The 27,319-nt window shown below is 41.6% G+C and overlaps 1 protein-coding gene across 7 annotated transcripts in view; it reads right to left on the bottom strand.

Moving 5' to 3' along the window:
• The window catches only part of AKAP13 (A-kinase anchoring protein 13), a 224,007-nt gene that overhangs the window by 108,404 nt on the left and 88,284 nt on the right, over positions 1-27,319 (bottom strand). For all 7 annotated transcript variants that reach the window (XM_074917611.1, XM_074917615.1, XM_074917614.1 and 4 more), the window contains 2 exons: positions 22,149-22,445; positions 11,283-11,466 (listed from right to left, as the gene is read on the bottom strand). In XM_074917611.1, coding sequence (XP_074773712.1) covers positions 11,283-11,466; positions 22,149-22,445 — 481 coding nt within the window. The remainder of the gene's footprint in view (positions 1-11,282; positions 11,467-22,148; positions 22,446-27,319) is intronic.

Below are 27,319 nucleotides of genomic sequence, written 5' to 3' on the forward strand. Positions count from 1 at the left end.
GAGACCTGGTTTTTTTCCCCAGACTCTGAGAGACTAGCAGCAAAGGGCACAACTATTTTTTAAAATGGAATTTATTTCAGGTGAAGATCACCAAAGCAGCTGTTGCAGAACAACAGACACCTGAAAGACAGAACTGCAGAGGGACAAGTTAGAAGGAATGAGGATTATCATGATAAAGATGCTACAACTCCAACACCAAAACCAGCATGCTGCTTCACAAACACCCAACAGCTATCAATGAAATTGTAGCAATCTTTTCACTCCTGAAATGAATTTATCTTGCCCTGTGAAACTGCGTTTGTGCAAGATGTTCTCAATGTTGTGGGACATCTGTCCTTCTGCAGCAGTATCACGGATTTTCTATGTAACAATCAAAAGGAAATAAAGGTGCTGTTGTAGATCAGAATGAAAAAAATAACTCAGCAGTTACCATATGCATTAGAAATTTCTATTCAGTCATCTCTTTCTAAATATCAAACCCTGATTTTGCACAGGCTTGCGACTCAAAGCAGTAATTCTTCAGGTCTCACTGAGCTGCACAGAGGCTACATGGCCCCTTTAAGGGAGTGAGGAAACATCTTATGAAGGTGTTCATCTAAAGCTTCAGGTTTACAGATTTCATTTTGAATCAGAACTGAGTCAGGAAACCCAAAATCTGTTTTAATTGTTCCAGGACAGAGAGGTTCTCACAGCACCCCTCCAAGCACTGCATTCCCCTGGAGAAACGTGGAGCTGAGCAGACATGGGGGCTTATGCTGATCTGCTCAGGGGTGTGAGAAATGGGTATTTCTCCATTTTCCTTTCAAGTAGGGCTGCAGCTACGGACAGCCAGCCCCAGCTGAGAGCACGTCCCCTCCCTGTAGCAGAGACGAGTCCATCACAACAGGCATCCCCAGATGTCCCTCTGCAGCACAGCTCGGACTGTATGCAGGTCATCGGGGATTCAAGAATGTACACATACAGCAAGTGAACACTGTCAACCAGGTGAAATCACACAAAGATTTCATCATCTGTAGCAACTGGTTTCTTACTTTAAAAATAGCAAACCTTTCTAATGTGCTCACCTAGCAAACCACGGGGCTACCTCTCTGGGAAGCCATGAAATTTGAAAAGCAAAGTCATAACGAACAAACGATACCACAACTGGCAACAGGAATGGGCAGAGCAGGGTGGGGAAACGGTTGGACGGTTCATCATATGGCAGAGAAACCTGTGCAGACAACAGTGGTGGCAGCAGCTGTCTCCACTCTGCCCCAGCACAACCACCCACCCCCCTTCTGTGACTCATTTTGGGTTAAATCTGCAAGGAAATTTAGACAAAGCAAACCTACGTCTTACAACATTCATCTCTATGTAACCCAACTGACTTCAGCAGAATTACTCTTGATTTGAACAAAATCAGTATTTTCATAGAGAAACAGAAGGAAGCATCCAGTTTTTGGTGGCGATTAGTATAAATCCATGGAGGCAGTGAAGTCAACTGAGCCATTACAAGTGACTAAGGAAATGACCTTCCTTTAACAAGGAAACACAGACCTTTCTGTCTGGAGTATTTTTTTTTTCAGCTGTCATATATGAGAAACCACTGTAGTCAGGGCCTCTCTCAGAGTACAACGAGGCAGTCAGCACAAAACCCATATTCACCCACTCATGGTGAAAACAGCAGCCAGATTAAAGAACTGAGCACGATGAGTCTGCTCCACTTTCTCATCAGCTTCAAGGACACTTACGGGCATCTTCAAACCGTCACCCACAAAGCAGCCTGCACAACTTGAGCCTTAAAGGACCCTCAGCAACTTCAAAAGCCTCAAAATCTGGAGCACGATGACAGGCAGAGTCCCCTGAAACACTCTCAGCACACCCACCCCTCCTGCAACGTGCCATCTTCACCTTCACAGGCCCAGACGGATCAAATAATCACTTCTGCTTACAAAGACAGAATTTCCTTTCATATTCAAGCTGCCAATCTGTATTGCACTCTGTAAAGTGCTTTAAATCCTTTGAAAAACCTAGATTTTTCTCACATCCAGTCAACTACAAACAACTCCAAGATCTCATTTTTAGTAGCAGTCACCTACATGGCACAAAATGAAGCATTAAGATGGCTCAATCTATTGACTCCTTCAAATCCTTCCTTTCATATACTGTTGCATCCTGGCACTAACGGTCCGCAGCAGAGAGGACAAATGAGTATTTGCAAGTGTTAACTTGTTTGCACACCCCTATTTCTGCTGTTCAAGCAGTCACTTCCAAGGCCATGTAGCTTGTCTTCCTACACTGAGCTTAACCATTTGTGTCTTTCCTGCATGTCTCACTGCAAGCCCTGGGTTTTACTGAGATGATAAAAACATGCTTTCCTCTGGGAAAAAAAAAGCTTTGCAGTCATGCATTTTGTACTCCCTGGTTGTGAAACATGCTTATTTTGTACAGATTAGGAATTTCTCTAGTGGTTATATAGAAGGGCATACTGAAGCTGGTCTACTAAGATATAAAAACAGATATGTAAATATTTACTGAAGTTTTACTAACAAAAATGTACATAGAACCTCCAGCATTTGAGAAGTCTGAAAATCTGCTTCTGTTCAGCACAAAAATTCAGTTTGCTGCAGTTTGACAGCGACGAGGGAAATCTGTCGTCTTAGGAGGTTTAACCATCCTGGGTTATTTCTTTCTTATCCTCCCTTTTCAACAGCTTCCCACCAAAATATGTAAAAGACACCAGTGAACTGAAAATCTCATTGGCATCATCTCCAAGCCCAACTGTTGCAGAAGAAAGTATCTTGCTTGGTTAGAAAAGCAAGGACTGCTCAGTAAGGTTGACAGTGTTCACTAGATCCACGCTCGGCACAACAATGTTGTGTCTCACTGAAAAAGCCTGGAAGAAGTCCTCCAGCTCCACTTCCTGCTTCTTTTGTCCCATGGAGGTAAACCCAGAAGGGAAATTGCTGGCTTCAAGAAAGGACAGACTTACCAACCAGCCCCTTATCTGCAGAAAGGTGCCTCAAAGAAGGATGCCAACCCCAAACAGGGCAAGAGGAAAAGCAGACAAGCCCCCAAAATACTCTCGGGTCATGACCTGCTCGATCTGGGAGCTGATTAGATTGCTCAAACTGCAGCATCACCTCCTGCCCATTCAGCACGTAAGACAAGAGAATAGGTAATGTTTTTTAAACCTCCTGGCACTGCCTGAGCAGACTCATCCCTGGTAAAGAGGAGCCGTGCTGTACTCGTGTGCTGAATCTCCTCTCATCTCGTGGGGGAGCAGATAGGATGGCCCTGTGGCCAGCGAGCAGCAGAAAGAGGGAGAGGAAAGCCTGCACCGATGCAGTGCAGCTCCTGGCTTCCTGCAGATATGGGCGAGATATTTTTAAGAAGAGGGAAGATAAGTGAGAAAGGGAAAACAAAAAAAACCCAACAACCAAGTAAAAGCTCTGCCCGCCTTCAAAAGCTGCAGAAACTGTGCTTGGTAAGAAGGGCTTGAAATCAGGTGGTGCCAGTGCTCCGGGCAGGCATGTTTTCTGGTACAGAGATAAGAGGTTTTAAATGGAGGGGAGAGGAAGAGAAGGGGGAAAGAGAAGACAAACAAAAAAGCCTCAGTGGGTTAAGCAAAACCTCGTGTTAGGAAGATTTATCCCAGTTTTACAAACGGGCAAGAAAGGCAGTGTGGGAACTCAAGGTGTTATTTCCTGGGGATATCCCCTCCAGATTTCTGAGATGGACTTCGGCTGAAACAAAACAAACTCAGTAGTGTTGCCAGCTCTTATGATCTTACTGCAAGCCTGACAACAGCTGTGGGTTTATTCTGAAAGCAACAGCTCCTAGATTCATGTGCTAAAGAAGAAAAGGTCACCTTTATTCTATTTTTTAAAAAATTAAACAAAGCCCCCAGCATTATGGCTGCAATGAAAAGCTAGAATATGCTACAATTTAGATGCTCTTATCTGTAAAGGCAAATAAAACCAAAGCTAAACTAAATTTTAATTTTACGTTCTTTTTATTACTATTATTACAATATCACACTGAAAATACTAGATCAGACGGACTATGATCTGGGATAAACAAGGAAGAGTGCCTACTGGGATGGGATGCTGGACTTGGAGGCGATCGCACATCATGTCCTTAGCACAGACAATTTAAATCAAGCCAAAGAATCCCTCCTGTGAAAATGCAACACCCAGACTTAATGGCAGTAATCAGCATCTAAAACAAGACATCTTCGAAATTTGACAAAACAGAACTTCAATGCTATTTGCTCAAGTGTTGGGGCAATAGAGGCTTTGTATACATATGAACAACTTTGCACCCACAACCTTTAGTGATACACAAAACGCTAGTGCACACACATTCTTGCCCCTCCTCATTTTTGTAACCAGCAATATGCATCATATATGAGACTCAGAAAACACATGCAACTGTGCTAGAATGGGTTAAACCAAATCAACCATTATAAATTTGAAATATATTTAACAAACACAGCATTTCAGGTGTTTCCAAGTGTTCCAAATGCCCCAAGTAGGAAAAAAAAAAGTCTCCTATATAAGGAAATTTCATAGATCACTCACTAATTTGAATACTTTTGATGTTGAAGGAAAGAGTTAAAAGTTCATCTGATGTAGAAATAATGACTAACCCCTTAGAGTGCTTCACACAGACATGAACTGCAGTGGGTTTGGACACTGAACTGAATTCAGGATTGCATAAACTACCCTTCAATATCAGATTAAATATTTAACAACTGGATTCAAAATATTTAATGCTAACTTCTTAGTCCATTGATCAACACACTATACAGTAGGAAACCAATCAAGACAGAAAAGCTGCCTTGGTTCTTCAACAACTGTTTGCAGATGCACATATACTAAGAGAACATGTCCAGTATTTCCTACCACAAAGGGGCTGCACTCATAAACCCAAGCATTTCTTAGGCCCCAATGTTAATGATACATGAAAAAAAAAAAAAAATACAGCTACAAACCATCATCAACTATATTTGAAAAAAAGTATGATGTCTATTCCATAAGAATAACTGTCTGTTATTAAATACACTTCTCCATTTGTTTTATTTTCATAGTCTTATCTAACAAGAAATACACCCTGCTCAGGGTGTGGAGCTGTAGGTCCAATCCAGAACCCAGCGTCAACTTGGAGTCTCATCTGTAAACAAAATAAATTTAAGGTGTATCTATGAAATGCACTCAAGAGTGAAAACAGATGCCAACTGTTGCGTTTTAAATACAAAACACAGTCATGGAGGCTACTTTATGAAGCAGTGTTTTCTTTAGAGCTAAAAAAAGGATCTCAGATCAGACTAAGTGATATGGAAGGAAGACTTGTTTCTGCAAAACATCTCCACATGCTGCAAGCAAGTGTGACCACAGACTCTAACACAACCCAAAGATGAAGCCATCGCTTTGGCTGCCTCTGACACAGCAGTTTACAAAATCCTCCTCTACAATAATCTCTTCAAAATTCAGTCCCTACCATGAATGTCACTACTTCTAGCAGATCTGCTCCAGAGACTAAATATGAGTATCCTAACTGGGTATTCAGCTAACCCATGCCTGAGGCCAAAACCCCAGCAGTTCTGGGAAATCACTTATCTGTATTTTCTAAATTTATCCTGAAACGGAGCTCATCTATCATAATCACTTACCAACCACACCAGGCTGTTCAGGGCTTATGGCCCCTATAATTTTTGGGATCACCTCCGTATCAGGATTGCTAGGGGAGGGAATTGTTTTCTTCTCTTATCTTACCAAATAATCTCAAATCTCTTTGAAATCTCTTCTTTCTCCTCCTCACAGGCCTGTTTACATGAACATCATCTCCCAGGACGTCCGATTTCCGAGAAGGATACCAGAGACAATAAAAAGCTGTTTCTACCATATGGACAAAGCCACTTCTCTCTCTTCTGTATTCAGAGTTGGATACATACAAAACAAAGGAGATGAGTGAGCCAACAAATGAAAATACAAGTCTTCACAGGGATGTGGGAACACACTAGGAAGTCAGTAAAGCTGGAGCACACAGTGGGTGAGTAGGTGGGAAGAAAGAAACACAAACTCTTCCTACTCCATCACACTGACACCTGGTTCTCCCGTTCCTCCACTCCCAGTCTGCTCCTCTGCAGTGGCGAGAAGCAGCTCACCATCTTTCTAATCATGATGATCAATTAAATATTTCAAACAATAATCTTAAAGTTCAGCAATACACTGCCACAAAAACAGACCCTGTTGAACCACTGCTCCTCTGACGCTTTTGTAGCATCTCTCATCAGGTCCTATTTTACTGCCCTTGAAATGTCTTTGAATTCCTCTTTAAATGTTAATCTTGTGCCAGCACTTATAGACATAAAGTAAACTGTTCTCCTCACCTGCCACACCATAGCAAGAGATACCCTAAACCTACTGCCTGGCACCCTGAATAGCAATCAAAAGAATTTGTTGCTTGTTTTGGGATGGAAGAACAGAGGGAGAAACATCAGCATGACTTTAATAAATTCTTCAGCCACTGATTTGCTTAGCCAGAAATAAAATTTAAAATAAGCATAGCATCACCTGCCAGTGTGGCGGCAACCTTCTGGTCACCAGAATGTCCCCAGCTGTGTCCTGCTCATATTCCAAATAAATACTGAAGATGTGAAGTAACCAAAGGGGGACTCAGAGCCTTGCGCACTTCGCTCCCAGCTCGCAATAACGGCACGGGTGCATGCAGGAGAGGGGTTCAGCCTACACGTTCTCAGGGGTACAAGCACCCTGTTTACATACAGCTGCCACGATCTGGCACTGAAGCCATAGCAGTCAGCAATGTTTTCAACCCCCGGAAAGTAGTGATTTTGGAAAGCATCTGCACCACAGGAGGCTCTTCTCTTCGCCTACACAAACACTGAATTTAATGGAACCACCTAACACCGCAATTCAATGAAAAGTGTCCATCTTTAACTATTGTCCCAATTTGTCAGGGCACTGTAAGAAATGTTTACTTTTAAGACCACACTTAACTCTGCTGAACATGAACTGGGCATTTCTGATATTAAACTCATGCTTAAAGGACTTGCTAAATTGGGGTGCAAAGAAATGAGGTACCATGTAAATCCTCTCGTAGCTCTGGCTCAGAAAAGCAGAAAAGTGTGTTCAATTATAAAAGTAAAGTTACTGAAAAAGCTTCCTCATTTGAGAGGCACCATGGAGATTACAGCACAGACTTCACCAATTACTTACATAAAATCAGAACAATAGCAAGTGATAATCACAAATTGCAAAACATTTCTAAAACCCTACTGCTACCAGTGAGTTCCTCCTCATGTGTGTTAATTAGATCAGTTTAATTTTGGAAATACTGACTTGTACTGACTTACAGTTTCACATACTGAGCCACCTGGTTGTTACCAGATTTGAAGGAAGAGCAATCCCAGAGCTGTGCAGAAGTGCTTTATAGCAATAAGCAAGCAAAGAAAACAACAAAACTAGTATTACCGTAAATTCAGAGACTGTCACAACTCTGAAACTTCTCCTTTGCAGGGATTACAAAAATGCAAGAGGCTTTTTATGGGCTTTACTCTTCTCTTATTCCCCTTTTTCAGGGGACATAAATCACTCTCAGCTGTGAAGGAACTACAAACATTTGGTTTCACAGAAAAAAGCCTGATACGATGGGGTTACTAGACAGAACTCTGTTCTGCTGAAATGAAATCAGAAATAAAATCAGTGTTTGTATGTTTTACAAAGTGGCACTTCCAACTTCTCCGAAATTCTTCATGCTCGCTATTTCTTGGAGCCATTTTCCTTGCCTGACTTCAGAGCACGGAAGAACATGGAGCTGGCAGGCAGATTATATTACTACACCGAACTGCGTTTGAAAACATCAACTACTGCAAACTGCAGCTGTCCTATTGCAGAGGCCAAGTTACTCACACGGAGCGTACTATCCCCCTCTGCAGAGCCAGCCCTTCTCTAATGAGCAGAGCAGCCCAGCTCTGCCAACACCCTGCAGCCAGCGTTGCCCAATTTAAACACTGGGAAGTAACAGGCTTCAAGGAAGGACCCTCCACTTTAGAATTTGCTCCTACGGGACTCAGAAATTGTTAAAACTCAGAGAGGGCTATGCAACCTGCCTACTTTTCAAAGCCTCTTTACCAAATAAAGGTAATTTATTTAGACTGTATTTTAAATGTATATTTAAAACAAAACAAAAAAAAAAACAAAAAAACCCAAACCAAAACTCTTAACCAAGCTGCTAGCAAGCAAACAAGAATGTTCCGAGAGAAAATCCTTATATATATATTTTTTTTTCCCCCTAAAGAAATCCTGCCCTTAGACTCTGTCCTATTCTATTTGCACCGCAGAACAATATTTACTGTGCAGTTTTAATCAGCTAATCAGATAAAACAAGCACCCTCAGGAATGATAACACAACCAATGAATAAACAATGCTGCTGGCATCCTGCTCTCCATCTTCAGCGACCTACGTGTGCTCTATCACAGCTCCTCAGTTCGGTCTCAGAAGCAGCAGCACGTGCACCTTTCCTGCCAGCGGACACAAGAACCAGTGCACAAGCTTGAGACTACAGAAAGGAATACTTCAAGGCTTGCAAAATGTAAATTGGAAGCATCTTTCTTTTTTTTTTTACATGAAGAACTGCAACAGCTGAAAAGGGAAAGCTCATCTGATAAACAGAAATTCAAAATGTCACCAGTGTAATTAGTTTTTCAGAAAAATATTTACATTGCAGCTGAATCAAGCCGACTTGTAGCCGAACCCTGGCAAAACTAGAACAATGGAGAAGGTTTTGTGTTCTGCTTTTTAATGACTGTATCCTAATTACAGCAAAATTTCACCCCTTCCCAATGCTGGCTGGGAGAATCACTGTAAAATGCAGGGTCCTGCAAATTAGCAAGCAAGTGAACAATAAAATCCCCCCAAGAATAATGCATCACAAAACACACTGCATTCATTTATTTAGGGAAGTGCAGTTTAATTACTTGTAAAAATAATGACTCCTTTGTACGGGCTCTCGCTAACATGCATTGCTACTCTGTATTTTGCTGAGTGGTACACGTTGCGTGCCAAATTTGCGTGCATGGATTATACAGCGTGTGCATAAGCAGAGTGCAGAAAAGAGGTTGTACAGTACCCATTGTGTTTTGACAGCACATAAATGGCATATACTCTCTTCATGGAATTTGTCTGCTTTTCTGTATTTTAAAACTCAATATTTCTACTCTCAATAGAGATTTTCAAGCCTTGATCCCATCTCATTGCAGAAAACGCTAAACCCAATAAAAATCTCTGCTGGGGAATCAGGATGTGACTGTTTTACAGCCACCATCCTCCCGTGGGGAAGAGCTGTGCTGGTCCCCATGTCACACGGTGCTCCCACCGCTCCAGCCAGCCCCGAGCTTGTAGCATGATGCTCCACCACCATCCCACCCATTGAGAAAGGGGTTCATGACTTCCAGTGACCACAGATTTCTGTTGACGGGGCTTCATGGAGACAGCAGGGTTTTCAGAGTCACGGGGTATGTGGCATGACTGTCAGGTGTTTATACATTCTATCTCCACCCAACAGCCCAAGAGGAAAACAAACCATAATGAAATGTTTAAGGATGTACTAAGAAGAACAGGAGCTGGGATCTTGATAGTAACATCACTGAAGTTGCTAGTGTCTTATTTTCAAAGATCAACCGTAAAGGTCGTCAGAGAAATCCCTTGGATTACACCAGCAGCATCCATTAAAGGGAATGATGGCACAGGGCAATGTCATGTAATCCAAGCCCTCTTCTTTTTTCTTTCCACTGAACAAGAACTGCCATTTCAGTATTGGAACTAGTTGTGAAATATCCCACCAAATACATGAATAGCTGTTGTAATAGTTTTATTTACTTCTTATTTCTTTTTAAATTACCATCTCTACTCATATTCAGATTACAGTATTTGCTGTGAGTTGTATAATCAAGTTTTGGCCAACTTTACCTTTCTGTAATAACCTTTTGGCCAACTTAAGCTTCTTGACAGTATATAAAGCCTGTTAACATGGTTAGTCTCACCGTGGAGAACTTTGCTGCAGTTATAGGATGAATTTGCACATTCCAGTTTTACAAGATAGCCTAGAAGAGTTGTGTGTTTTCACAATATCACTGTTGAACTCGATGGAGGAAAAAGTAACATTGTCATCATCTCTCTATTAATCCCAGCCAAGGATGGCAGAAGAAAAGGTTAGAGTATAGCTCCTGTCCCCCACCCTGCACCTTCTCCTTCACTCTCATTTTGCATATGGTTGGCTGAACTGTTAAAAGATGAAACTTAAATGCAACATGGATCATATTTTTTGCCCTCTAACACTCTAACCAACAACTACAGAAGGCAGAACAATTTAGAATTCGTAACGAAAAAATGTTGCGTGATAATGTGGACAAAACAGCAGACTCCTAAACATGACATTGGGTCACTCAACATAAATCCTAAGTATCTGAAAATTCAATTCAGAAAAACAAAGTTAATAACAAAGCTTAAGAGAACCAGGCATCAGAATAACACACATGCAGACCAAATCTTTTCTCCTTTACAAACAGCCCCCTCAGGACTTAAGCTCCTTGTCTTTATTAGCCTCAGCTTTTAAAGCTAGATCTCCAAACATTTGCTATTCAAAAATAACTTGTCATCTCCTGAAGGATTCCTTGTAAAACACTGGAGTAAATGCTCCTGCCACTGGTTACTTGCTATGAGTTTGTAAGATCCGTCTGCTTCTCACAGCAACTCAAAAGATAACAGTTTCTGTTGTTAAATACTTGCATTAATTCTTACCTCAATTTTTTACCTATACTGGGAAGATACCTATTCTCTACTAGATGCTGCCTTATTTCAATACAATTACCACTATTTTGTTTAACCAAAAACCTCTAAATCTACAAAATAAGAACACAACCATCACCACAAAGCCCACTAGATCCTCTCTTTTGGGCAGCTATGCTTGTTTGAAGAAAAGCTTTTTCAAGTGTATATGCATAAGGTTTGTCTTAATTAGTTGGTATTAGTGACTCACTTTGGGCTTTAAGAGACAGCTGGAAGCAGAACACTGTGCAACAGAAAAGGAGAACATAATATTGCACTTCCCTTAAACCCTAAGGACCTGCTCCCATTGTTGCTAGCAAGAAAAGTAAAAGCAGAATTAGAACAAAAAATTGCCTTTAAGGGTATAGTATAGCTCTTAGACCCTATTCAGCAATAATGTACAGCAAGCATGACATAAAAAAATAGCAGAGGAACCATCACATCACCCTTACTCTGTCAAAAGCTGGTGGAGCTTCTGGTACCCCCTCTCCAAGGCCAAGCTCACGGGCGTTGCCCCTTCGTTGTTGTGGATGCTGAGAGCTCCTCTTCCACCCGGCTGCTGGAGCAGAAACCACGTCAGCCGCAGCAGACCCAGCCTCACCGCAAAATGCATCAGTGTTTCCCGAGGGATGTTCTCTGGGAAGAAAGAAGAAAAAGAAAAAAAGAAGTGGGAATTTGTAGGCTGAGGATTAGGTGAATACCATATCCCCACCTCCAGCCACACCACACACGACGGCTGGCATGGAGCTGACAGCCCAAAAGCCGAGGAACCTGCAGCACCTGGAAAAACATGCTGGCTGCCAATAGCCAGGAGAGACCAGTACTTTAAAGTGAAGGACAAGCAAGCTACAGTGGGACTGGACGTGCTCGGTACTTCTTAGGGGAAGACTGTCCACAGAAGTCAACGAGTAAAACGAGTAAAATCACCATTTCATAAACAGCCACAGCAACCAAGTTGTAGTGCTTCCAAACAGAACCTGGCATGGTCAAGTACGTTTTTCTAGATGTCCAAGCCTTCTCCTCACTCACCCAGGACCAGATTTTAGGAAATGACTAAGTTTTTTTAATTTAACAGGATGCTGATTTGTCCCAAGGCATGAAGTAAATAAATTACATTTGAAACACAAATCTAAAGCAGTTATAAAAGAGAACAGTTTAACCTCTCATGTAGACAAAAAAATGTGAGGATTTTGCCTTCCTGGTTTGACAATGCCTCGAACCAGCTTTTCTCAGCTTTATACAGTATATCATTCTGAGTAGCAGCATTTATAAACCAGCAATCTCCGCTGCTGCTTTTTATGTTTAATAACCGTGACCTTCTAATCTGGTAAAAGTCACTCTTGAGCCTAAGCTTTCATCTCAGAAAAATATCCCCCTACTCTAAAAGCTGCAGCCCTAGAATGATGCTCTGAAAAGCTTCAACCAGAAATGAGCTCCAGATGCACTGCTGAAATACAGTATTTGAGGATGAAAGCCTGCTACTTCTGTATGAAGGGCAAAAGCATTTTGGGTTAAAAAAACTGCAAGAAATAAAAATTTGTTCTTTTAATTAACAAAGGAATTCAGTATTGACTGGCAGCAACAACAACAACAAAAAAGCACCAACTGGGTCTCAGTAAACCATGCCAACGAGCACACTTGGTATAATACCTTTAATATCATAGCTATGATTTGTTTGGTTATTAATCTGGTTGCCAGCCAAACCTATACAGCAGGTTTAAAAATGCAAGTACATAATGGCTTTAGGATTTAATTAAGTATTTTTTACTCAAGTAGTATGTCCCAAGAGAAATCACTTCTTTAAAGTGCTGTTGTTTTTCTTGCTTACGTGCGTTCTTAAGGGACATCATTAAGACCTTCAGTGAAAAACAAAGTAAAAATGGGGAGTTCTCCCCTGCCTGACACACAGTTTTTCCTGACATTTGGATCAATTCCTGAAGAACTAATCTGTATTCAAGAAGGAAAAGCTTTCTGGCACCGTCTCTCTTCTGAATGACTCCAAATTAGGTCTCTGGGCTACAAACCAATCCTTACCCCCTAACCTCCTCTTGATTACCGTAAAGCAAAACCATGCTGTCCTGAATATGTGAGCATGTCTGAATGGAGGTTCCAGCTGATCAGGAAAAAAGGGAATAGCTGAGCTCACTCAGAGACAAATTCTCAGCCTGTGGGAGAGTAATGACAAGGATTTTGGTATTAAGTGCTATGGAGCGTAACGCTTTAGAAATAAACAACGCAACAAGGTAGTTAATCCATGGTTGTCACAGTCTTGGACTTAAAGAATAATGAAAAATAACACACCATATAGACAGACATAAAGGAAAGGCTACTGATGAGGTTGCAAAAAGGAGGAAGTGTCAATACGTGTGGGACTTACCCAGAGTGAAAGCAGATGCCCAAGGTTTCACTCAATGAACTTGCACTTGCACAATACTCCTACATTACCTGTATTAACACACTGGTGGAGTCAGCCAGCATAACTAAAGCGGTACTGAGACACAGGAAACACAAAAGCACTTCTGTTACAGCAAACGACTGCTGGCCAAATAATGTGCTGCACTGGTCTAACCACGTCTGTTCTAGGACAGGATCTCCTGCTCTAGCTGATTTGTTGAATGGAAACATCATCTTCCTAAACTGAAACGGGTACCAAAATTGAGCAACACAGACCTAAAAATCATAAGCACAGGTCCCTGGACCAAAATGCTTCCTTCTCCTTCATCTCAGAGCCTCACAGTTAGGTAGAAGCATCTTCTACTCACCAACTCACAGTTCACCAGTAAACACACATAGCAGCTGCCAAGTTCTGCAAGATGCTGGCAAATACTCATCCTGTCCCTGCTCCAACTGGATGCCCCTCCGTCTCATATTTCCACAGATGAAATGCCCCCTCCCAGTTGTCCCAAATGCCCATCTGATTTAATTTGCTCACATGACTGCAACTTCCAAAAATTCCATCTTTTTCCCATTCTTTTAATACAATCTTTTTAATCACCAAATTAGTGGACACAGTAGTTGCAGCATTTGGATGGAGGTGCCTACAAACACAATCGAACTGAATGTGGCCCTGCCCCAAAGCCTTCGAGCAACAGCGACGTGCACAGAAGATCTGTACAAGAAGACATGGCGTGTTGCCATCCAGAGCATATTAAACATACAAACTCACTACCCAGGCCTATTTGGAAAGATCTGCCTAAAATATAAACTGGCGTAAGGCCATCCTAACAGATGGGCACAGATGATGGCAGCAAAGAGACAAAGTACTGTACATACAACAACTGCAGGGGCCCCAGGCAATGGCTTTAGAAGGTTTTGGAGTGTGCAAAACTTGCACGGCTACAGTTGAAAGGCGTATGCCATCTGTGGGCTGGATTAACTACTAATATATAATGAAAAATACATCTGTTGGTGTATGGTGTTGCTCAGAACAAGATGAGAGCTGGCCTACATCAAGTACGGGAGTGCTGCTGGATGTAGAGGGGAGGAAGATGGACGGATCTCTCCTGACTTCCTACCTTTGAAGGGATGAAGCTTGTAGCACAAAATGTTGGAAATTCAGTCAATGATTTCAAGGTCCCGTCATGGTGCAAAAACACGTCCCAGGCATGGAAAATAACAAAAACTTTTAACATGCAATGGCCAGAGCTCCTTCTCTGACTACATATCAAGCATGAGCTTTTCATCTTAAAATGGCTCTCCTTTGAATGTCAACAAAAACCTTCTTGTAACTATGAAATTGTGGAAATACAAGACACATGATACTGGAAAGGCCAAGATTGTTTTGCTCCTTTCTCATTTCCTAGTAATACACAAGAGTTGAAACATATGATCATTGTCCCATAATGGAAGGGCACTCTAATCCAGCTGGCAAAACATAAGACTTTAGATACATTATTTGTATGTATTTTTTTGCAGCTGTGACACATGAAGAGACAGTTTATCTGGGTAACTAAGGACAAAATTTCCATAGAGGACTATCGAACGTACTTTGCTAATGGCAAAGAATTAAGGTTCAAGGTGCTATTAGCACAAAACAAACAAGCAATGAAGAAAAAAAAAAGTTTGGGTATGACACATCCAAGAACACACAAACTGTTCTCCAAGTAAAACCTTTCATTTTAATCCTGATTAAATAACAGAAAAAAAAAGTACTGTTCCTTTTTTAAAAATCGCTCTTTATTAAAGAGTAACCCACACCTAACTGCTCAGTTTATCCTCCATGCCATGAGACATTTCGTCAAGGAACAGCCAGCCCTGGACTGGCTACTGTCTCTTGCTAATCTTCCTGCGATGCTGACCTTCACTTGGTTCTTACCTAAAATCATGTATACTCAGCAACTCTGAAATCTACCATCAAATCTGGCCTCAAAATCTTGTTTTCTGCTGGAAATGCTCTCACTGCTAGATCTATCTTTGAGAAACATGGGGAGCAAAAACCAGAAACAAGCAATCACTTAACACTGAGGTCCTAGAGGAAGATTCCAGCAGACAACAGTACTGAAGAAAGGTCAAGGGAAAGACACTGTGTTTGGAGTTACAAGTTCACTTAATAAAAAGATGTGTGGGTAATTTTTTAAAATCTTATAAACAATAAATTTTTCAAAGCACACCAAAGGATCTTTGTGTCTCCATTCCCACTAATATCAAAAGGAACAGAAACCTTCTCATGCCAATGATTTCTCAGCTGCAAAATGAGCAGTACACTCGAGTACTGAGCAGCACATTTCAGACACTGCCCGAACAGAAACTATTTTCTGCCTCCCATTTTCCACTGCAGAGGGCATTAAATTTAGGTATGGAAAAGATTTTTTTACATCAAAGACTATAGCTGAACAGACAACTTTGAGCTGTTGGCACTGAAAAAATAACGTCAATTTATACCATACAGCCCTTTATCAGAGGGCAGAGAAGGTGGTGAGCAGCAGACTGGAAAGGATACGAAACCCAACAAAAATAGTACCTGTAACTATTACACTGAAAGGGTTCAATGAGAAACTATAAAGAGAGTGCAGCAGATGAACAGTTTAAAGCTTTATGTCTGAAAAACATCCTCGGCTGCATATCTTTAACATCTTCCAATAATCAAATTTCTTTAACTATTTCTGAAGGCTTTTTGAAGGGGTTTTTTTAGGAGCTTTTTTTTTTTTCTTTAAAATAAGGCACTTTTTGGTTATTTACTCTCTTCAGACAATCTCCCTTTCTGTAAGAAAAAAACCATAAATTAATGATCTCAAATCATGGTGATGCTTGTGTTGCACTCTACAGTGAAATCCTACTGGTCTTGTACATGAAGTTATTAAACTTGCAACCCAAACCCATCCAAGACTATTTCAAACCATGGCAAAGCATTTCCCTCTCTACCCACCTCCTACCTGGAGAGCTCAGAGTGTTTAATTTCTCAGGCAGTACTTACTGCACATGGCTGTTTATTCTACAGCATTTCTGGGAAGCCGTACATATTCAAGACAGCAGTAACTGCATTCTTAATGTTAAGGAGTTGTTAAGTGTTTTATCTAATGAGATGGTCTCCTGGTTATCTGCTTGGTAATCGTGACTATCTCTCAGCTCAGCAAAGGGACTGCTTCTTCTTCGCTCCCAGGGAAATGGCTCCATACAGTGGTTGATCACCACAACCCGCAGCCAACCTGGAAATACCATCTCAGAAAGCTCACACCACTGAAACTGTAACCATAGGTCTGGGTTTCATCACTTCTAATGAGCAAAATGAAAAGACTGCTTCCTCAAAGGTTTTGTCAGAATATTTTTTAAAAGGAATTTTGAAAGTGATCTGTTTACTACTGATAGTTAACTCAAGGATTAAGCTCTCTAAGCTTTTCATACCTGAGCCTTGGATCCTCCCTAAATTTTTTTATGCAACACAAACAAGCCATAATCACTACTCATACCTCCAAATATTCTGTTCTGGTTTTCTAGCTCACTTCTTTTCTCTTCAGTCAATTAAAATAAAAAAACCCCACAGTTCTGTATTTACATTGAATGCATCTTCAGAATATATATTAATTTTTGATTTCTAGATATAAAGTGTAAGAACCTGTTCCAGTTAAACAGACGCCTTTAAATGCCACTGGGAACAGTAAATAACCCTACTTTTGACAGCAGTAACAACTGTGTTCTTTAGAAAGTTACAGTGAATCTATAGTAACTAAGATGGAAATGATTATACAGCACCTGAAAGTAATGCTGTGTTTGGAATACTATAGTAACAAGAGTAATCCTTAATTATAGATATTCCAAAATGGTGGATGCCATTCGAGTTCATACAGATAGCTAATTACGAGCAAGGCCCCGAAATCGCCTACTGCAGGGGGACAGTGTAAGGCTGGGAGGAGAGCCCAGTCCTCGGGACACAACTGCCCCAGGACAGAAGCGATGAGGACTGCAGCCGTGCAGGGAGGAGGTCAGGACACACTTGCCCTAAGGGGGTTCAGACACACTCTTTACCTTCAATGCAAATCCTTCCCCTAGACACGGAGGCACCCTGCCCTGTCCCTGCAAAACAAGGACACTGCTGCACCAGCTGAGCAGGACCACGGCACCATGCACAGAGCTGCTTCCTCCATCTCCTTCGGCCTTGGCACGTGCCGGGCTTTCTTCTGCTATCCAGTTTATCTAACCAAACTGTTGAGTACCTTCTGCCTGCCTCAGCAAAAGGATGGAGCCCAACGACCTCTAAAGCCAGGAAACACAGGTGCTCCCATCCCCAGTTCTGCTAGCATGGCACCCAGTGTGATCTGAAAGATACTTCTGCAGTCCTATTACCTGGCATGTCTGTAAAATATTTTTATCTGTGGGTATATAGATACTCAATGCAAGACTTTCTGGAGTCCTTTTCTCTAAGATCTTTCTATACAAGACTTGTTCTCTGAGGTCTTCTACAAATAGCAAGTAGGAGGCTGCACCTCAAGTGTCCTATATAGCAGGTGGTTTCAGGGGAAAAGAGAACAATAAGAGATGGAAAGCAGGAAAGCCATTTAGAAGTCAGATGCTTAACATCCTAAGAACAAACCTTACAGCAAAATCATGGCCATTGTTACTGGAAAAAGGACCAAAACACCACAGGCCCCTTCTTCTCTGCTTTCCAGTCAGCTTCAAGAGAGCTGGTCGACTGTGCTACTTCTGCACAGGGTGTGATGTTGATCTGAACACCCTGAAACCTAAGTATACCTTTTGAGAGGAGCTGTCATGAGGAAAAGCTTGAGAGAATAGTGCTTACATATATATTAAGGGGGAAAATATTCCATAAATAAATTGTTACCTTGGCACATTATTACAGTCAAATCAAGATCAAATCAGACGGGCAAAGAATTGTAAATAAGAAATTTGGGCAGGAGTAGAGTATCACCTTTACACAGAAAAGCAAGCAGGAAGAGCTGTAAGACAAGACCACTGATAAATGCTTTAAGAGAGAGGATTCTGTTTTCTGAACTCGCTTTTCCCATCAAGGATTCATGATGTCCAGCCAGTGCTCTCCATCACATAAGTGTTACTGTCAGTGGTAAGACCAGGCAGGATACTACACTCTACACTGCTGGCTGCTGAACAAAAAGCTTGTAATCAAAGCCCCAGTCCTATAAAAACATAGTCTGGTGTTAAATTTGGCACAAAGGGTTCATGCAAAGCTTCCTGAGGTCTAAACAAATCCACTTTTATTCAGTGGGTTTTGGGTGAAGAACTAAGGACTTGTGGTCACAAACGTATTTAGCCTTTTATGCTGTACCAGAGTAATATAAATCAGTGAATATTTGGTTCTGAGTAATGCTAACCAAATACCTACAATATTATTACTGTAATGATTAGATTAATAAATGCTCCTCAGTGCATTTAATTTTGGGACACTTTCTTTTTAAACGGTAAAACCTTTTGCTGTTCCAGAACAATAAAAAGCTAATGAGAATGCTGGAAATTAACATCGTGGGGTTTTGAAAATGCCTTAATGAAAATACAAGAAGAAATGTTCCTTTTATTTTTCATTTGTTTAAATGAAAATTGTGTCTAAAGAGATAACAGAGGAATAACTACAAAAACAACTTTGTGTGTAAAAGATAAAGATTACCAGGATTACTGAAGATGAACAAACTTCTCTTGTCAAATGGCAAAAGCTAACTTAAGTAGGTTACATACAAATAAATAAAAAAAAGGAGGGTGGAATGTTTGCAAATGTCCTCCAGCAGTTTTAAATAATTTTGGAGGTATTTCTAACCTGCAGCTGAAAGGACATGCTCTTAACAATTTGGCTATATGACCATACCACACCTTTAAACTTGAGCAATGGCAAACTTTTAAAGAATGAAGACCTTGGTTTGGCAACCAACTCGTAAGCAAATAGATGATTCTCACACAGCTTTGTCCACAGTAATCCTGCACTTTTCCATACTAAAAAGTCAAACCTGCTAACGCGTTAGAAAAAGTCAGGGGGAGGGGAATGCTGCAATAACGTAAGGAATAATAATGGATGAATGCAAATCACTGAAGATCATTTTAATAGTGTGACCACCAGTCCGCTGGTACTTGGGAACACACGGGGTGCTGTGTGCCGCCTCCTCCTCTTTGGTGTGTGGACCTTAACCACACACTTTGCACTGCACAAACCTGATGACATGAAAGATAAGTTAAACAGCTTCAGCAGATGGAGCTTGGTGTTACATTCAGCAGCTTCCCTGCCCTCTGGGGTGGGCAACGGCAATGAACTCCCTGCCCTCTGCTCAAAGACTGCTCAGGTAAAAGCAAGGAGAAGCCTCCACATGGAGCCATCCCCTTCTTAACAGAGCTGTGCTTAATGGTCGATCTTCTATCCAGATTCTACCTGCAGAAAGGCCGTTACTTCCTGGTTTTGTAAAAGATGGGACTCGAGTCCTACTTCAGTCCTTAGAAAAATCAACTTTTAAATGTGCTTGACAGCAACAGACATCTCTGAACAGCAGTTCCTCATCAAGCTGTGGCACTCAGGGGGCTGGACTGAGGCTCCCAGCTCGCTCCTGCGTTCAGAGGTTTTGTTAAACAGCAGTGTTTTGTTTCCAACCCACAAGAGCCCATAGAGACATGCCAGCTTAGAGGCAGCACTAAAAAATCTTTCAAGAAGGGATCTGACATTTTCTTTTGTTCTCATTTCTATAGTATTTTCTCCTTCAAGAAGGTTATTTGAAGTATCTGGTGCTGACATTTAGCAAAATGTGAAATATGAATTGGAATAGCTGTTCATAGGTAGTGACGCAGCGCAGGACAGGGTGTCCCCCTCCAAGGGGCACTGGCCAGACTATGTCTAATTGTTCAAATGCTCCCACAGATTCAACCTTTGCTGTGCTTTTCTCTCTCCCACACACAAATTAACCCACAAGCACCAGCACAGGGTGCTACATTTTACCACAGAGGTTTTCCTAATCTAGTGCTGCATCATAAATCAGGGACATCTCTTCCATCTCACTCTAGCAAAACATAGTTTCATGACCAAAAGGATGCTTACACATGCAAATCTTTCCTGTCACAATCACAAAAACTCCCCCAAATTCCCTATGTGTATTTTTCTTACTGCAAAAAATTACCAGATAAATCTGCCTCTAGCAAAAAAGCTGATCAGAAGATAAAAGGCAGACTAAGACATCAATAAACTGCCTTTTTTCAGTTATTTATGAAAAGACTCACTGCAAGGGAACATATTTTATACCACCAATATTCTTGGATGATAGTTGCATTTAGTGCCATTATATTTATTCACTTACACTTTTGCCTACAAAAACCTCACCACAAGATGACAAAACACTCAGCATGACAGAGCTCCCCCTTCTCACTGTGGATGCAATGGATGCTCTGCAAGTCCATTAGCATTCAGAGCCCCACAGGATCACAACTTCCAGGCACACAAGCCCATGCTGAGTAAATCAATGTAAATCTTATCGCCCGATTTCCCAAGTGCCGATTTTCCAAAGAATAATCAAAGTCAAAAAGAGAAAACGGATCTCAGCCTTCCTGCAAAATCAGCAACAATTCAGAGCTTCAATCAAAGTTTTTTGCTAACTTAAGATCACTATGACTATATTTTTATCATTTAAACCAGAAATTGTCTGTGTTATCACAACTTTTTTAAATGCAGGAAGAAACACCAGTGTCTTCCACACAGAGGAAAAAACCACCAAGTGTGTTTATTTCCTTGTAAACATATGACAGCATCTGAGTTTCTATCCAGAAGCTATTAAACATGATCAAATCTTTTAACGTCTGCTAACACTGCTTGAATTGCCCGTCCATGTATTCCTGTTTACAAAAGCAGCCAGCAAGCTGGTAAAAAATAAAGCACGAGAATCTCCTGCACAAAACCTTGTTGCAGTGAGCAGAACTGAGCCTGCTGCGCCAAGCAAGCCACATCCCATTTCTATTCAAGTGTTTATGCCACTGCATCCTATAAAAGATAACAGATGCTTCACAGCCACATTCCTTAAGTGAGACTATTTGCCAAAATACCCTGAAAATTTACAGCAAGGATTTGTACACACTGGAATTAATCCCCCCCCCCCCCCCCCAAGTCCCACAATACACTTCCTTAAACCCCCCTGTTACAAAAAAAAAGCCGAACTCCAAGTATACAGACACGCCACAGCATCCCAAACACCTTGGCACTTCTGCTTCAGCAGTTGCCAGAGACTTTGGGCCAGCCTTGATGTTTGTTTATAAACCCTCAGTAGCCCTCACTGATGTGGTTAAGGGTCAGGCTCTCCCACCTTTGCCTTCTTTTATTTGCAAAATTGTCCCAAACAGTATTGGGGAATGCCTGTGTTCAGCCAGCTGGTCTGCAACCAGAGATGCAATACAAATCTTGAGGGGCAGAGCCCCAACTTCTCCAAGAAAAATCAGATTTACTTTACACACAACAGTAGATTTGCACCTGTGCTATAAAACCACCATTGACCAAAAGAGCCAAAATTGTGGCACAAGGATCATACTTCTGGGAGCAACAGACTTTCTACACACAGGTTTCTTTCAGGAAATCTCAGAAGTGTGATGCTGGTGCACATACCATTGCAAATACACCCACCCCCCTGCTTCTGGGTCTATGTTAAAATATTGACCATTTTCAACAGCTTGTGCTATTTCATAAGAGAAGACATAGAGAAAACATCAGTGCCTTCTGTATTTTAAGGTAGCTAACGTGGAAATCACAGGATACAGATGTAGCAAGGGCACGCTGGTGCACATCCCACCTCACTTCCAAGCACTGAGGCCAGCACATCTTTTGAAAGGTTTTTCCCAGGCTTTTTACCTCTCTCCCAACCCGCGAGTCTCACACGTGCCCTAGAGGTCCTTACCGGTCAGGGACTGGTCCGCTCCCAGCACGTTCCATTCTGCTGGCAGTTTCAGGTGTCGAAATGCCAAAGCCACTTTTTCATCCAAAAAGTCCACGTCCGCAGCAGGTGGTCTTGAGCGGTCCAAGAATCGGGTGAAGTTTAGTGCCTGCTGGTTGCCGGCGCAGGTGGCCAGAAACTGGGCGGCATCGTAGGCTTCATCCTGGACAAACTGGAAACTCTCTTCTGCCACAACCAGAACAGGATGGCCTTCTCTAGAGGCACAGAGTGCCACCTTCACTGTCTCGCAGCAGTCATGGCCTGCAAAATAAAACCAAGGAAAATGGTAAAAAAGAATAATTGCATGCGCTGAAGAAACACAGATGAGCAACTCCTTTGACACGCATAGTCTTTATACTAAATCACGTAAAAGCAAGTTATTGAGGTCGCAACTCTAAATTAAACACTGTCTTGGGAATTTATATGTATCATCAGAGATAAGTATTTCTTCTAGGTTTTAAAAACTGAAGATATGTAGCTCTCCTCTGACACAATATAAACCAAGAAATAAAAGCCACCCTTATCTGACCCAATTATTTTTGATCAGCGACAAGTAAACACAAGACCATTAAGTTAATTCAAGTGAAGATTTTGTTAATATATCAAAAGCCAGATTAGATGCTCAAGCTTTTCTTTACCAGCTCCACAGGACTCCAGTAACTCACCAGAAACTAAAATCCGAGTGCTGCAAAACTACATACTCCAATGCTATCACAACACCTGGTTTGTACCAAAACCACAGCAATTTCCCCTAAAACAAAGACCTAAATGGCTACGAGAGTGCAACCTGCCCAGGCATGCCCTGTGCATGCCCTCTGATTCCAATGCTCACCGCTGCACCTGCCCTTTGCATTTGAGTTCACACAACAAAACTAGAACTCAGCTGCTTCTGCTAAAGAAAAACATGGAAATGGCCACTTTCCATATTTACAAAACAAGAAGGTCGGAAGTATGATAACTCTAAGTTTATTTATTAGGGCTGGGGAAAGGATGCCCTGGCATGTCAGCAATTTCATTGACTCAGAAAATAAGGAAAAGTATACAAACCCCACAATACCTTTTTGAAATTTTAAAGGAAAAACATACTATGTGTCCAACACAACCAGCACTTGTAATTGTCAGACGTGCCCCTTCAATAATAAGGTTTGTGTTTCAAGTTCACCGTGTGGCACAGTTTCTTGTTCCAGTCTCCAGCTGACGTCATGGCTGTTTTTGCCAGAACAGCATGGACCCTGCACTAATTACTGGAAAAGCCTCTTTTTGCCCATGACCTCAGCATACTACTACATTCATGAAACCCCGCTTAATTAAATACAAAATGACGATTTATTTTTAAAGGCTTGAAAATTCAATTTAAGCCCCTATTTGTGGTCAGTGGGAAAGTTTCCTTCTTGTGTTGGGGCCCTTTGCTGTTGATTTCCCTGACAAAAGGAAAAATATGTCCCTAATCTTCATGGTCTTTCAGCCAAACTTCCAAATCTGTTCTGAGGCCTTTGGCATCTATACAGGTTTTGTCTGCTGAAAGAGGCGATCTTGAAGTTAATTGAAAGGTCAAAACTGCTATTAGGACACTGCAGGGAGCACCAAAATTGTCAGAGACAAGGCTGTGCAGCTTCCTAAGGAGAGCAAATGAAGCTGGAAAGGTATCAAAGACAAGTGTAGAAGGGGAGGAAAACGTACATGGATGTTACTACAACAGCTCAATGCAACTGGGAGGCTCTGAAGCTGAAAGGTGAGGAAACTTCTCTCCTTCCAGCACCAGGCATCTATTAGGAAGAGAATGATGTGAAAGCTGAAGGGATATACTTGTACTGATGTTATAAGAAAGAATAAGGTAGGAAGACCTACGTCTACTGTTCTTGGAAATACGGCACATGGATTGTATAATACATCACCAGTCAATAGGACGGGCAGTGGCAGAGATCTCAGCAGCTCAGATGAAACCCGTTCACAAACTCCACCTGTCCTCACACTAGGAACCTCAATGTTCAAGGGAGAAGTGGGGAGATGGTACAGCTTTGGGAGAACTCGCCTTTAATGCAGGTCAGAAGTGTACATCCCTCCACCTTCTTGCTTTGCTCATCATCTTAAGGACATCAGGATAAGAAGCTGGTAAGACTTACTAATTTTGTTTAAAACCTCCACAAAAGCAGCAAGTAGCATGCAGCCTGTGAGAACACTGTGCTACCCTAGGGGAGCTAACTCAAGTGCTGTGAACTTGGCTCTCTCTCATGCAAAACAGTAGAAGTTTGCTAGAATGCGGAGTTAGAAACAAAATCGTAATAAAAGACTCCTTAATAGCATGAAAAAAGCTAAACCTTTTTTTTTTTTTTCTTTTTAAACAATCTTCTGTCTATTCCCATAAGAATCCCACCTGCAAAATAACCTAGAATATAGCTACTCTGCCAGAAAGGCAGCTGACTTTCAGGACTGAAGCAGGAGGCAAACATGGCCCATGAGCAGTTACAGAGAAACCCTTCAGGACAGTCACTGCCTTGTCATGAAGCCAAAGTCTTCTTCTGCAGAACAGCAAAAACTCCTATGACAACAACTAGTGAAACCTCAGTCAAGACACATGGTCTCCTTAAACCAGTACATCATGGATGTACACAAAGTTCCCTTGCATGGAGCATATGTTAAACACCAGCCCCAAAGTTAAGCAAAGCTACAGGACTGTTTAGTGCAACACAAGGGGAGGTGACAAAAAGGCCATGTCCTGATCCGCAGTCAACAATGGTTCTCTTGAAACTCCCCCAGATATCTAACACAGCCTTGAAAGGGAGGTTGATGATCCATTTTCATTTAATAGGATCAAACAAGCATCATGCTAAACCCTGGGGAATGTTCTTCGAAAGGGCAACCGCTCGCAATGCTTTGATGTTCTCCTTCCTCACATCTGAGAAGATGTCAGACTCGGGGGGTGAGAGTATGGGACAGGTTCTGACTTTTGGCAAACAGTTCAAATGAAAGAGGAGCCGATAAGTAACAAGCGTGGCCAATACTAAAAAGATTGCTCAAGAGGTCTCTGCCCCCCTGCTTTGAAACCGCTACAGAACGATGTAAGCAAACATGTCCCCAGCACATGGACCTTCTGAAGGAACAGTCGGTGGGGCAACACTTCTCTCCACATCAAAGACCGTTGCTTTATTTGCCCAGACTAATATCTGAACTTCAACAGTTCTTTTTCCCATTACTGAGCTAAGCTTTCTGGCACTTGCAGGAGATAAGTAGTTATAATCTGTAAAACAATCCCAAATCTGTTTTTACAAGGTTAAGTAACTTGCCCATGATCACAAAGAGCTCTGGGCAGTGCCAGAACAGACACTATTGGTCTTGATCATCTCTTTTCTGCTCTGCCTGGTAGACAGCAGGGCTTTCTCCTAAGATGGGTTAAGCACCAAGTCATGTACTTCGCAAGCATCAGTGTTCAACTATCGACTGCTCTAACTCCTTCATACACCTTCCCTAGAAGTGGAACAGAAAAAAGTCTGACTCATTAAGAAGCGAAAAAAAAAACCTGGGTGTGTCAGGAAAAGTGATGAGCCTATTTATAGCCTATTTGTAAAGGTTTTCATTTTGGTAGGCTGAAAACACATGTAACTGAATAAATCACACAGATAAGTGCACCCACAGAAGGGAAATCTCCAAGCTTTACAGTGCAATCAGGTTCGCGATGCCACCCAGCGCCCCTCCTGATTGCCTTCAGTCTTCTACAGAAATCGCGCCCTTTGGCTGAAATAGTAATCAAAATCAAATGATGAAATACATCACCACACTGGTATCATCCAGCAGCATCCCAGTCCAAATTTTAACTCTTCTGACAAATATGACAGTTTCCACCTTGCTGATGTCTCAGACTGCACAGAATAACTTCATGTGCATGGACAGGCTTCTCTCTTCATACTTTCTTTTCGCCACAGTATGAAATAAGGTTGTTTATAAGCTGGCTTAACTGTTATAAAAGTCAAATAACCCATCTCTTAATTCTTCCTGAACTGCATTTTACCCCATTTCTCTTTCTGCTCCTCAGTTACTTTAAATTTAGCTTGGAAACAATTCACCACTTGGAGCTGTTTTGCGAAGTGCCAACATACTGCAGGAAAAACACCGAAATTAAAAAGCTGTTTCAGTCTGTGCAGAAATGGGCGCAGTGACTGCTTCTGCTGTGATAAAGCAAATTCCTCATCTTCACATAAAACCATGCTTTAAAAATTATCTTAAATGAGACAACAATGCTTGAACTAAAGAATTCCTTACTGAGCCACTTCATGAAGCTTGCTTTGGGGAAGACACAAAAACAAAAAATGAAAACATGGGGTTCTGGGCTCACTGTACCTATCCCTGAAGAGATGAGATGCATCACTGCGATAGCACTCCCTGCTCTACATGATCGATGCAAAACAATGAACGGGAGAAAAGGTGGAGATTTCTGAGCTGTAAGTCACTAGCAGACAAGTTAATGTATGGCCTTAGACCTGTCCATCTAATTGGTACCTGTGTCTTTGATCTGGGATGTTGTTAAAAGGGCAGCAGCAAAACTCTTCAGACTTTTTCTCATCAAACAAGGCACACATGGAGACAAACCACCCCTAAACAGAGCTTTACTAAAACATGATTTCATTTCCTACTCCTCTAAAAGTGGAAATCCTGTCCAAACCTCCTATTTTCAGAATTCACATCTGAGCTATCAAACAATGGGCCCCCAGCCTGGGCAGCTATTTAAAGCCCTGCTGGAAGCATATGTTTGGGTTTGCCTGGTAGGTGACTAAGGACTCCAGTGCTAATTGCATCCTCTGAGTTACTATGGTGGAGCTGGGTTGGAAAGAGGTCTTATAAAGAGATTTAAGCAGATAAGAAAGACAGATAACAAATGTGGTGAATGTCATGGAGTATCTTGGATTTGCATCAAAGAGATGTTGCCATCTGGTGACACATGGACAGGGAAGCCAAGGGATCTCCTGTAGCCACCAAAAAGTGGTTCTTTTCTGCTTCAGAAATACCAAATTTTGGTTCTGAAAATCAGAGCCCATATTTGAAGTGCATTTGTGTGATTTACACAGGTACTGAATTCACAGTAACACAAGAGACCTTATGAAATACATAGGCACAGTACCAGCAACAGGCAGGAGCCTTTG

The sequence above is a fragment of the Athene noctua genome, chromosome 13 (assembly GCF_965140245.1).
Source record: "Athene noctua chromosome 13, bAthNoc1.hap1.1, whole genome shotgun sequence".
In the NCBI taxonomy this organism is placed as follows: Eukaryota; Metazoa; Chordata; class Aves; order Strigiformes; family Strigidae; genus Athene; species Athene noctua.